This window comes from Bos mutus, chromosome 13 (assembly GCF_027580195.1).
Source record: "Bos mutus isolate GX-2022 chromosome 13, NWIPB_WYAK_1.1, whole genome shotgun sequence".
Taxonomy (NCBI): Eukaryota; Metazoa; Chordata; class Mammalia; order Artiodactyla; family Bovidae; genus Bos; species Bos mutus.
This window is the reverse complement of record NC_091629.1, coordinates 10,702,930-10,716,478: the sequence shown is the minus strand read 5'-3', so window position 1 is coordinate 10,716,478 and position 13,549 is coordinate 10,702,930. Positions and strand designations below refer to the sequence as shown.

Below are 13,549 nucleotides of genomic sequence, written 5' to 3'. Positions count from 1 at the left end.
TGTATGGCCAAACAGTTGCATTGCTGGGGAGATAGATTTGAGTTTCATTAAAGGAGGAACTTTGTGTTAGAACCTTCAAAATTTAGAAACTGTGATGCCTGGGTTGAGTTCTCTTTCACTGGAAGTTAAAAAAAAAAAAATCCTGGGTGGGGAAGTCAGAAAAGAGATTTGAACTTGGATAGTTGTACTGAGCACTAAGCACACACATTTTGCACCAAGTAATTCCAACTCCATTTAACATCTTATCATTAAACTTTTAACATATATTTTAATTTAAAAGTAATTCATTAATTTATTCTTGTTTTATTCTCATTCATTTATTCACTTATTTATTAATTTATTCACTCACTAAGCCAATGTTTATTGCAGTTTATGTCAAGCACTATTCTGGGTTATAAGGATTTAGTGAATTAGTTGCATTCTAGTAAGAGAAGACAGAAAATAAGTAATTTTATAAAAATGAAAGCTTGTAATTTAAACTTATGAAGGAAATAAACAGGATAATATAGGAATAGACTACCTGGAAGGGGATAATTTGCTTTCTTAGGGATCTTCAATTTTTAACTCTGTTTTTGAGTTTGGTTATTTCTACTTCTGATTATTCTCATGTCTTCTCTCCAAACAGGTGTGGGGCAGATTTAATGTGGTAGTGATGGGTGGCATTGCAAAGGTGCTTATTTCTCTAACAGAGGACAAGGCTTGACATATATGAGACTTGCATTATATTTTCTCCCAAAGGTTAGGGCTTTTAATAAGGTTTATTTAATATTATAGTTGTGCCTCCATAAAATTAAAACAGTCAATTAAAAAATGAACAATTCACTTTTAAATATCCAAGTGTTTCCCCAGTTTTGTTATTTACTTTCCCAGGACTTAAACCTTGAACATATATTACCCTAAAACCTCTTGGTTGTAGAAAGATTTCCCAAAACTGTAGATGAGATTTAAGCTAGAGGAATACAAGTAGGGATTTTAGCGTGTGGACAAAAACTTTTGAAATAAGTTACTCAGGGTTGGAATTAGTCTAAACAGAAGCACAAAGATTAAAGTATTGTGTATATTATTTCGTTATAAAGGCTTAGGCAAATTTGACCAAATACTACGTAAAATCCTAGCAAAATACTGAAATTTAACGGGTAAGAAATTTCATACACCTCCAAATGAAACTAAAATTATTTGTTTTTTCCTTCAGATTGCCTACAGGCAGAAGCATGATGCTGCCAAAGGAGTCTCAGATTATGCCCACATGAAGGAGCCGCCTGAGATCAAACATGCCATGGAGGTCAATAAGCACCAGAGTAATGTAAGCAAGCTATTCCTCATGATTTTCTGGAAAATTGTAGTTAACTCACATCAGGGCTAGTGGATAAGTTGTTGAAGTTTAAATGTTACAACATTCCTGTTCAAAAAGGACTTTAAATCTTTTTTTTAATCTTTATCTCTCCATGTCCATTCAGAAAGCACATCTGAATTATTCTCTCAATGGTTATTAGAACCTTGTAGAATGCCTTTAAAATGTCACATACTTCTTGCAGACCTGGAAATCGGGTTTCCAACAGCCTTTCCTATAGCTTCCTTGTCATGATGGCGATGCTCCCGTGGTTTCCAGTCTAGAACTGCAGAAGAACTGGGATGCTAGGGAGACTAAACCCCACTACAATTTCTTTTGGAATGCGTGTGGGGGCAGACGGTCACAAGACCCAAGAGGAGCAGGAAGACAATAGATGCCTGATGGCCAGCTTAGAAGCAGAAGCCCAGAGAGAGGAAACAAGCCTGTAGCAAACATATTTCTTCTTTGGCTATAAGGTAGCTAGTACATCAATGCTTTCATGTGTTTACTTAGCTAGCACTACTGTCTTGGGGGCCTAGAAGAATATTTTTTCCTGAAATTGCAGTGGAAGCTTATTTGTCTCCTTATCATGAATTCCTTGCTTTCTAGAAGGAAAGTAGGCGCTGTTTGTCAGGTTCTTTATGGGTTAGAATCAGTTAAGATAAAGTGTTTGCCTTTGTTGGGTCAGGAAGCTCCCTTTTCTTTGCAAAGTACCTGAAGCATCTTTGTCATTTCACACAGGCTCTGCCCCATCACTTAGTTCTTTTCTGAATTGTGCCTCCAGAGCCCCAGCTGTGCAGCATCTCTTTGTAGGATGGCAACAGTCATCTGATACTAAATTGCAGTAGGTCAATGCTTAAGTAAGAACTGAGTGAGGTTTTACATTTTAATTCAAATGTATAAACATATGCCAATACCAAAAGTGCTTTTCTAAGATGGTTTAAGATTGATAAGAGATGAAGAAGCTACATGTCTGTAATTACCAGCAAGGCCATTTTATCAGGAGGCTTTATAAGAACTTCTGCTTACACAAGGACTATCACAGCCATAAAAACAACCACTTAGTGAGCACTGCCGTGCACGAGGAACTGGGCCAAGACTTTGATCATTTCCAGTTCTCACAGAATCCACGTACGGATTCCCGTTTTGTAGATGAAGAAAATGAGACTGAAGAATCAAACTCCCCAGTCCACTCTTCCTGTTATAATCTGCTGCCTCCCTCTTAAAGGTCACTCTATGGTTATTGTGTCAAGATTTTAAGTGAAATTTTTAAAATATAGGTAAAATAGGTTATCATTAGATTTCTCAATGGATCCAGTGCTCTTGTGGGAGAGAAAAGCTGAGACCATGAGCCTCCACTGTTTTGAGCTGAAGAAACTTTGAATTTCTGTAAATGGTGTGGGTTAGAGGGAGGTCATGGTGGTCTGGGGAGGTGGCTGCCGTTTTACAGACCCTCAGGAGACACTATCTAACTCTATAATTCAATGAAATTCAAATACAGAAGTTCCTTATCATGGAGCTGAGGTTATTATTGTAACTCTGCCTTTTCTTTTAAAAGGTCTTTGATTGAGGGATTGAGGGAATAGAGTAGAAAGCCCCTTTCTCCTCCATTCAGCACTGTGTACTTATGGGAGAAGGATGTGTTTACCTACACTCCTCTGCCTGCTCGGCTCAACCTTTACATGCAAAGTTTGTACATATAATAGGATTTAGAAAGTGTTTAAGACTGTTTACTCAGATTTAAAGTGAGAATGATATTTGTATTCTACCTGTGATGTAGTTGATATTCCCCTAGAGTCAAGTCACTTAGAATAATACATTTGTTGTCCCTACGATATGAAATTTAATTGTGGGTCTTGAAAAACACAGGAAAGCAAGAATGTCTCTTGGTTAAGTAGGTGAGGCCACAGCATCTCCATGAAATACAAAACTGTGTCTCCCATAAGGCTTCAGTAAAATGAAATGCATTTGTAGAGAGTTTAACTAACAGAATTACCTTTTCATAATGTGAAATGTCTCTTTGCACTATATTAATGACTTACTAATTTAAAACAAAATGTGTTGTCACATGTGTATCTGATTTTCCTAGAAACAATACATGTCAGCATCTTGGCTTTTCTTTTTATATTTCCACCAAAATCAAGTCAACTTTCTGATGTCTGTTAGAGAACCAAGAAACTGGGACAATTACAGTTCAAAGCTTTTAATTCCTACCTCCATTCTGGTCAGACTTTTTATTAGAACATTGATCAATGGGCCAGATGGAATCATTTTTCTTTCAGAAGCTGACTGTCCTTTATACCTTTGGAGATGTGAATAAGGAGGCTGGGAAGAGATTCTTTGTGACTAGCCGACTAAATTTCCACCTCGGAATAACTGAGAGTTCCAAGGTGAAGAGTATTCTGGGGGCAGTGGTCTTTTCTTTCACCCCCAAGTTCAATGATCATGAAACAGGAAAGAATAATTTCTCATAATATCCTCCACTGTCACATAGGTCAGAAAAGGAGTTGGGAGTCAGGCCAGGGATAAAAGGCTTCTTTTGACACATGTTGCCTGGATAACCTTGGACAAGTTACACGTATCTCCAAATCTGTTTCTTTTTTTTTTTTTCATATGTAAAATTGGGGTAATGAAATCTACCTCAGAGAGCTCTTGCAAGTGATAAATTAGATATGAGATGTAAAGAGCTCTGTTGAAGATCCAGTTCAGAAAATACTAGTTCTGTTTGGTCCTCCTTCAGTTTTAAAGAGTGATTTAAGAGTTTAGGGTGATATCATTGTTAATTCAAAACAATGAAACGAGGTTAGATTTCTAAGAAGGTCAAATCAATACAAAATTTATGTTAAGAAGCATTTAGGTCAGAAGGGCATATTCATAAGTTTCCTGAACCCATTTAACCACCTATCTTGTTGATACTGTTATCAAAAAATGATTAAAAACACCTCATCTGACTTTTTTTTTTTTTTTGTATCTTCAGGGATGTACCCCTGCCAAATTTTTCTAATGTAATTAAAGAAACTGGAGATATTCTATCCTGTTACCTTCCCCTAAAGATGGGTTTGAAATGAAAACCTCAGTAACGTTATTAGTTTTCATCAATCTTATCAGAGGCATGAAGAGCAGTACTTCTAAAGTTAAGTTAAACAAATTCTAGCTGCCATTTTAAGTTTTATAAATAATGTGATCTGTGTAGATTTGTGATGAAATTAGAGTGGTAAGCTTTCCCAAAATACCATATTGGTAATCAATTCAATGTGTATTAGAAAGAGGTATTCATCAGGGGAAACCAAGACATAATGCTCTTTCCAAGAATGATATATGTACTTTCTTAACATTAATAAAAACTTATCAGTAGACAAAATTTCTATTCCATCAGAAAGAAAAAAATCTTAAGGATAAGTAAATCACTAAAAAAAATTGGAAAAATATTTATTATCCTGTAATTCCTGATGTGACTTAAGAAACAGTGCTTTTAGAATTTAGTATTAAAATAGGTATATTAGGTTTTGTTCATTTCTAAGTACAAAAAAGATCTTCACACCCAGATAATCACGATGGTGTGAATACTCATCTAGAGCCAGACATCCTGGAATGTGAAGTCAAGTGGGCCTTAGGAAGCATCACTATGAACAAAGCTAGTGGAGGTGATGGAATTCCAGTTGAGCTATTTCAAATCCTGAAAGATGATGCTGTGAAAGTGCTGCACTCAATATGCCAGCAAATTTGGAAAACTCAGCAGTGGCCACAGGACTGGAAAAAGTCAGTTTCATTCCAATCCCAAAGAAAGGCAATGCCAAAGAATGCTCAAACTATCGCACAATTGCACTCATCTCGCACGCTAGTAAAGTAATGCTTAAAATTCTCCAAGCCAGGCTTCAGCAATACGTGAACCGTGAACTTCCAGATGTTCAAGCTGGTTTTAGAAAAGGCAGAGGAACCAGAGATCAAATTGCCAACATCCACTGGATCATGGAAAAAGGAAGAGAGTTCCAGAAAAACATCTCTTTCTGCTTTATTGACTATGCCAAAGCCTTTGACTGTGTGGATCACAATAAACTGTGGAAAATTCTTCAAGAGATGGGAATACCAGACCACCTGACCTGCCTGCTGAGAAACCTGTATACATGTCAAGAAGAAACAGTTAGAACTGGACATGGAACAACAGACTGGTTCCAAATAGGAAAAGGAGTACGTCAAGGCTGTATATTGTCACCCTGCTTATTTAACTTATATGCAGAGTACATCATGAGAAACGCTGGGCTGGAAGAAGCACAAGCTGGAATCAAGATTGCCAGGGTAAATATCAATAACCTCAGATATGCAGATGACACCACCCTTATGACAGAAAGTGATGAAGAACTAAAGAGCCTCTTGATGAAAGTGAAAGAGGAGAGTGAAAAAGTTGGCTTAAAGCTCAACATTCAGAAAATGAAGATCATGGCATCTGATCCCATCACTTCATGGCAAATAGATGGGGAAACAGTGGACACAGTGACAGAGTTTATTTTTTGGGGCTCCAAAATCACTGCAGATGGTGATTGCAGCCATGAAATTAAAAGACGCTTACTCCTTGGAAGGAAAGTTATGACCAACCTAGACAGCATATTAAAAAGTAGAGACATTACTATGCCAACTAAGGTCCATCTGGTCAAGGCTATGGTTTTTCCAGTGGTCATGTATGGATGTGAGAGTTGGACTATGAAGAAGGCTGAGTGCTGAAGAATTGATGCTTTTGAACGGTGGTGTGTTGGAGAAGACTCTCTAGAGTCCCTTGGACTGCAAGGAGATCCAACCAGTCCATCCTAAAGGAGATCAGTCCTGGGTGTTCATTGGAGGGACTGATAGTAAAGCTGAAACTCCAATACTTTGGCCACCTGATGTGGAGAGCTGACTCATTTGAAAAGACCCTGATGCTGGGAAAGATTGAGGGCAGGAGGAGAAGGAGACGACAGAGGATGAGATGACTGGATGGCATCACTGACTCGATGGACGTGAGTCTGAGTGAACGCCGGGAGTTGGTGATGAACAAGGAGGCCTGGCGTGCTGCGGTTCATGGGGTCGCAAAGAGTCAGACACGACTGAGTGACTGAACTGAACTGAAGGCAGAACAGTTAATAATATCTATTCTGCTTTCTTCATAAGATTGTGGTGGTGATAAAATTAATCATAAACATGGAAATTTTTATCATCTCTAAAATGCTTTTATCAACAATGATAATACTGCAAATAATGATAAAGCTCTATCATTTAGAAAATTGAAAAAAATGTGTTTTCTGATGAATATCAGATCCTCTGTTTACTTATATTTCAGAGACTTATATTTTCTTTTAAAAATAATGTTTAGGACTTAATTATTTAATAGTCTTTTACATGCAACATACCTAAACAGAAATAAGCCTTATTAAGATATAATTTCCAGTCCATGTGCCTACTTAATGACCTTGGAGAGCTTCTCTAATGTGAAAGTTTATGACAAAAGAATTTCTTGAGGATGACTAAACTGGTGTTTTGAGATTATGACTAAATACAGATCATACTATTCACTTCTATCCTACAAACCTATCCTATCCAGCAGTTTCTTCTCACCAAGAATCGTTTTAACTTTCACCAGAGTAGTAAAGGGAATGAATAAGTTTGGGGCCAGTTGGTTCTGATTTCTTTTACTCTATCTGCTCACATTGCCCTTGGCTCCACAGGTGTCTGTCTGTGGCTTCCATGCTGCCTGCCATCCCTCAGTTCTTAATCTTCACATCTCCAAGTAATTACATTTCACTAAGGATCATCATGGTGGAGGTTTGGCTTTTTTCTAGTTTATGAAGTCACCTATTGAAGAATCTCAGATCACTGTTGTCAAAACATGAAAAGCTTGCTGCAGAGTCACTGGGAGTCCTTTGCTCAGTGCTCAGTCTGGCTGTACATGGATAATAAAGGCATCCAGTTCACTTCATTTTCAATATCTAATTGAAAGTTTCTCTTATTGGCCAAGTCCAACCAAGAATGGTACAAGAAAGAAGATTCTTCTGGATAACTAGTTCCAGCCTTGGGAGGGAGTGTTGATGGAGCTGAGTTGAGGACAGGCTGGCACAATAATGGTGGGGTGAAGATTTACTAAATTCATGTGTTTAAAGTGTGCAGAACTACAGTACCTGGCACATACCCTGCATGAATGTAAGGAACATGCAAAAGATATGGCCTGATGAAACAAAAGTAGAAAGATTATTAGGGGGGAATAAACCGAGATTAAAAGACAATAAAATGAGATGAAAATGCAAGCTGAGAGTGAAAGTGAACATGGTAATATAAGGAAGAAATTCCATGACAGATTTCGATAGAATTAAAATTTTAAAAATTTAACTATAATTTATTTATCAATATTGTATTAGCTTCAGGTGATAGAATTAAAATCTCTATTGGAGGCAATAAAGAATAGATTTGACATTGCAGAGAAACATATGAAATGGAGGCTACATTTGGAGTTTGTAGATTCAGTAACAGAAATCCATCTCATGTTAGCTCAAGTGAAAAATGAGAATTTATTGGTTTGCGTAAAGCTACCTTCAGGCATAACTGGCTCCAGAGGCTCCACAGTGTCACGAGGACCCCCTTCTTTCCGTATCTCTTGGCTCTTCTTCCTTCTCCATGACTTCATTTGCAGATCAAATCTGTCTAGTTGGTCTCAAGGCTGGTATTTCCAAAACTAAATCATCTTCACTGTGGCCAATCCCAGAGGAAAGGATAGCAGTTATTTCTCCCCCAGCCTCAGATCCATCAACGACTCTGACCTTGCTTGTTTATGTGTCTGCTCTCTATTTAATCATAATTTCCAAAGGGTTGGAGTATCTGATTGGATAGCCTGTCACGTGGCCACTCCTGTCACCAGAAAGGAAGGCTGCTTCTGATCGCCTCACCAAATCACATGGAGGGAGCAAGGGAGGGGCAGTTTCCAAATAAAAAGTACCTGGAAGATTTTTGGGTTTCCCAGTGGTAATGAATTCGCCTGCAATGCAGGAGATGAGGGTCTGATTCCTTAGGCAGAAAGGTCCCCTGGAGAAGGAACTGGTAACCCACTCCAGGATTCTTGCCTGGGGAAGTTCCATGGACTGAGGAGACCAGTGGGCTACAGCCCATGCAGTCACAAAGTGTTGGACATGACTTAGTGACTAAAACAACAACAAAAGGTGGATTAAAAAAAAAAAGAACACATGTCCACTACAAAGGGACAAAGGAGTAATTTAGGAAAATGATACAGATTCATGGAAATGGGCAAAGAAGTAAATTCACTGAGGGAAAAAAAAAGGCAAGAAAGAGAGATCAAGCACATAAAGTAATAATTCTAAGTGCTCCTGAGGAAGAAACCATAGTTGGTCTTTTTGAAAAGATTACATACTGCCAAAATATGTAGCAGTTTATTTTGAGTACAAAATAAATGTATAAATGTGATATTGTCATAATTGTTGTGTTTTAACCTGTATAGGACCTATAGACGATAAGGATGAAACTTCATTGAAAGCTATAATAAGAGATTTAAAGAAATGGAGAAATATACATTTTCCTCCTGGGAACAGACTAAGATATTGTTGAGATATAGTTTTCCCTAAAATCATTTGGTTGGTTAGTGCAGTGTTCATTAAAAGTCCATTTATTTCCTTTGTGGAACTTATTAAAATTAGTCTAATGTTCATTAGTGAGAATAACTAGCTTAAATTAAGAAAAAATTTGAAATAGAAGAGTAATAAAGGCAACTTGGGTTTAATGAATATAAATCCTTATGAGTCATTCATTTAAGAAACGTGTGAGTGAGGCAGTGAATGTGAAGTCCTTAATATGTACCTGGTACCTAATAAACAGGGCTTCCCTGTGGCTCAGCTGGTAAGGAATCTGCCTGCAATGCGGGAGACCTGGGTTCCATCCCCGGGTTGGGGAGATCCCTTGGAGAAGGGAAAGGCTATCCATTCCAATGTAGACCAGGGGGTCACAAAGAGTCAGACATGACTGAGCGACTTTCACTCACTCACATCATAAACTGCCTAAAATGACTTCTTCTTTCTCCTCCTCCTCTCCTCTTCTTCCCATCTTCTTCCTCTTCCCTCTTTGCCCCTTCCCCTTTCATTGCTCCTCCCTCTGCCATGTTTTTCATTCTCTCTTGTCCTCTGAGGACATGATAGGGAACAAAACATTAAGTAAAACGAGGTAAAATAAATCATGGGCCCTCAGGCCTGCACCTGTCCTGGGTTGATGACTTTTAGGAACCCCAGCTTTCTTCTTATTCAAAGCAGTTTTATATAGAACACCATCTTGCCATGAGAAGACTGCTGGAGAATTCAGTGAGCATTTAAGGTTTGATTATTCAGAAAACGCTGCATTTAGTTTGGGATTATTCAGAATATATATATATACACACACACATATGAATATATATATACATATATATTCTATATAAAATATATGTATATACATATATATTTTATATAAAACTGAATATATATATATATTCTGATATACACACACAAACACACACACACATATTCTGCTGCATAACAGCTTTATTCTTTCCTGGTTCGGATGGGCTGAAGAAGGGAGAAAATACATTGTGCAGACGTTTGAGAAATGTCAGATGAGTTTCCCTCAGCCCTAAGTCACAGGTGAGGTGGAGGAAGGTGAGTAGTCTGCTCAGGCCACATTGTCTCTATACCACCCGTGTTCAGACATCCTTGCAGGGAGCACAGAGCAGGAGCCTGTGGCTCTGTGTGCCTCAGCATCAGCCCCTGTTCCTGGGGAGTATCCCCAAGCCTGATATCCTGGGAGATCTGTAGTGACCAGGCCCCTGGGCTTTTCTCCTGTGTGGCTCCATGGTATCTGCTAGTTTGAATGTGCAGCTCATGTCAATCTTAATATTTGTTTTGAGTCACATATGCCGGCCTCTAATTTGCAATTTACATGGATGATGGGGCCCCATTCATTGCCCCAGTCCTGCTGCCTTTGTGCTGTTCACCTCTCTCCACGCAGTCATTAGGCTGAACAGCATATAATTAGGAAACCCATGGAAAGCATAGATATCTGAGAGGTTGCAGCTCTTTTCAAAAAGTAAGGGTTTCCATTTTTACACTCATTCTTTTGTAAACAAAAAGACATTCCCCGCTATGGCTTTCATCTGAATGTAGTAACTTAGAAACAGTCTTGTAGGTGGGTAGTAATTGTGGTTTGTTTTCACCTGAGAGTCCGTTTTTGTTTACACAGCTTGTGTTTAACTCTGGGCAGCCTGAGGTTGATTGGCCATCATTTGTAGATGAGTGTGTTGCTTTTTGAAACCAATCAAAATTGGCTTATTTTAAATCCCTGAAGATTTTAAATTTACCCAACCAAATAACTCAGTTTTCAGCTTATATCTTTTGCTACCTGTGCACACAAAACTGACTTAAAATTGCTTGCTAAGCCTTTGAAAATAGAAGCAGTGAAGAAAACAGATGTTCTTGCCAAAATTATGCTAATTATATTTAAGCTGTGTTCACTTGTCAGACAGGTTCATGATTATAAACATAGTTTAGTCGATGGTGAAGCCAATGCAAGATCTTAAATAGAAGTGTATATACATGCTTCATTGAAATAAAATAATATAATGCATTAGGGAGCCTATGAAAGTATTAACACATTATCATTCCTTATACTTGATATTATTGTTTAAAGAAGTAAAAAAGTACATTTTTTTTAACACTGTAGGATTGAAAGGACGATAACAAGATACATTACTATTATCTAGAACACTGATTTTTAGTGGTCAACTGGGGAATTCATTAAAATGCAGATTTTGGGGCCCCATTTAGCAAAATTATATTACAGAGGATTGAGGATGGACCTCAGGAATCTAAATTTTTAATAAGTACTCTAGACGATGCTACTGCAGAAAGTTTGCAGGCAACATTAGAAGACTTATTTTGAGGAATTTCCTAGAGGTCCAGTGGTTAAGACTCTATGCTTCCACTGCAGGAGGGTTCATTCCCTGGTCAGGGAGCCAAGACCCAGCAAACTGTGTGATGCAGCCAAAAATTTAAAAAAAAAAAAAGAATTATGTTTTGGGAAATTTGTGGGAATTCCTTAGGACTCCAAGCTTTCACTGCCAAAGGAGTGGGTTCAATCCCTGGTCTGGGAACCAAGATCCCAAGATCCCACAAGCTGCACAGTGCAGCCAAAAGAAAAAGAGAAAAGAAAAAGAAACACCTGTTTTGTACAAATGCAATTAATTGTGCATTCTTTATAAATGTTCAGTTGTACATTTCTGTGTTCTACCTTTTATGTCTTGAAAAAGTGAAGACAGATTTTGAAAATGACCATTACTACATGCTTTGCATTATAAATGTAATAAAATCTAATGTAATGGACAAGTTGACCAGCCCACCCACTGGTGAATTTGCCAAATAGAGCTTCATCTTTTCAGTTCATGACTGGTCTCAGGAAATAGAGAAGCAGGTAGACAGGGAGATGTTGCCCATTAGGGGTTGTATGAGTTGGCTTCTGGTCTCTCCTCCCATCTGTCAGTCAAGTTATTCTGAATGACAACTGTTACCTGAAGGATATTTGGCAACGTTTGTATATTTCTCTTTAAATCTCTGTTTTCTATACTTTGGTTTGATTGTATCTAATGTGCATTCAGAAGACAGCTATTTTTTTTTTTTTTTTTTTTTTTTGATGGCTATTTCTTAATGTGAATCCTTTTGTTATTGGAGGATCAAGTCATTGCAATGATGTTTACTGGAATAAAACTATTAGCACCCATCACTAGGCCTCCCAGATAGGGGCATTTGAAGAGTCCAATCAGGAAAGGACGAGAAAAGTGTGGTTGGGAGTGTGCAAGGCAGAGTTCCAGAGTTTCACACACCCTCACCCCAGGAAATGACTTTCTGTATTTGTGTACTGGGGCTTATCCTGTATCCATTGGGACTCAAGACTGTGTGATCAACAAGTTAATGACTTTGATTGAGGACACTCTATATGTGATCATGCCTATATACATTTATCCATAATGACATGCTTATAAGGGTAGCGTATGTAAAATCCTATAAGCTTGGTTTTGTGCTATGGTCTTGGAATTATATTTTTTATGTTGTATGAATTCAGTTCATATACAATAATGTCAATGAGTCATTGGTATAGTAAAAAGAGAATATAGTTATCCAAATAAATGTTGCACATAATAAAAATTTTTTAAAAGTTATGATCAGTGACTTTCTTAGATGATTATGGTGAGGATAAATTACATTAGGGACGTTAAAGCTAGCAGCTGTATGACATTACTCATTTCCTTTTTCTTTTTTTTTGATCAAAACTGTCTCTTCCATCAGATTTTTTATAGAAAAGATGTACAGGACACCCACATGTATAATGCAGAGCTTGACAGACCAGACATCAAGATGGCGACACAGATCTCCAAGATCATAAGCGATGTAATCTCTCTTTCTTATTTTGAGCAGAATTGATTTCTTATTTTGGTGGAAGACAAAGCATGGCTTTGGTAGTTGGGTGGTTAATTTAATTAGTGAAATTTATCAATCTGAATTAATGACATCTCAATTTTTTATCTGAATTATCTCTTTGTGTAAATTATTTGGATATGTGCAGAAATTGATCAAACTTGACTTGACTATGGCTTGTGTTGTAATACTTAAAAAAAAAAAAAATACTACTCAGGCCTAAGATAACATTCACGTGTTTCAGCCTGAGAGTCAAGTTTGTCATTCATCTGGTTCCATAATTATCTGTCATCTTGTCCCAAAGAACTTCACTTTGGCCTTTTTTTTTCCCATCTTGTTGCTGTTAATTGTGCGGGTTCTCGTTAGTCAGCATTTACCCATGCACATTTCCTGTGCATCATGGCTGTTTTTCTCTTCCCTAAGACATCCGTCTTGGCAGATACCATTTTACTTAAACATATCTTATATTCTGGTTAAAAAATGATGACTTAACTTGAACCAAATGATTAAGTAGCATAGGCTGTATTCATCTTAAAAAATCAATAATTATTTACTAAATTCAGCTGCATGTTAACCAGATGGGGTTAGATCAGTTACTAAGACTAAACATAAAAGACATATGTATGCAGAATCCAGGGTCTTAATTATCTAGAAATTCCTCCTGGATATAATAAACACAATGATGATGATGACTGGATTCACAGACTCAAGCTTAGTAATTATTTTACTACAAAAAAACATTGTTTTTATAAAA

At 37.5% G+C, this 13,549-nt stretch overlaps 1 protein-coding gene across 6 annotated transcripts in view; it reads left to right on the top strand.

Annotated features, from left to right (window-relative positions):
• NEBL (nebulette) overlaps nt 1-13,549 on the top strand; it is a 173,884-nt gene that overhangs the window by 72,127 nt on the left and 88,208 nt on the right. For all 6 annotated transcript variants that reach the window (XR_011466441.1, XR_011466440.1, XM_070380985.1 and 3 more), the window contains 2 exons: nt 1,193-1,303; nt 12,667-12,768. Coding sequence is in view for 4 of the 6 variants with exons in the window: in XM_070380985.1 (XP_070237086.1) it covers nt 1,193-1,303; nt 12,667-12,768 (213 nt within the window). In the remaining 2 variants the exon portion in view is untranslated. The remainder of the gene's footprint in view (nt 1-1,192; nt 1,304-12,666; nt 12,769-13,549) is intronic.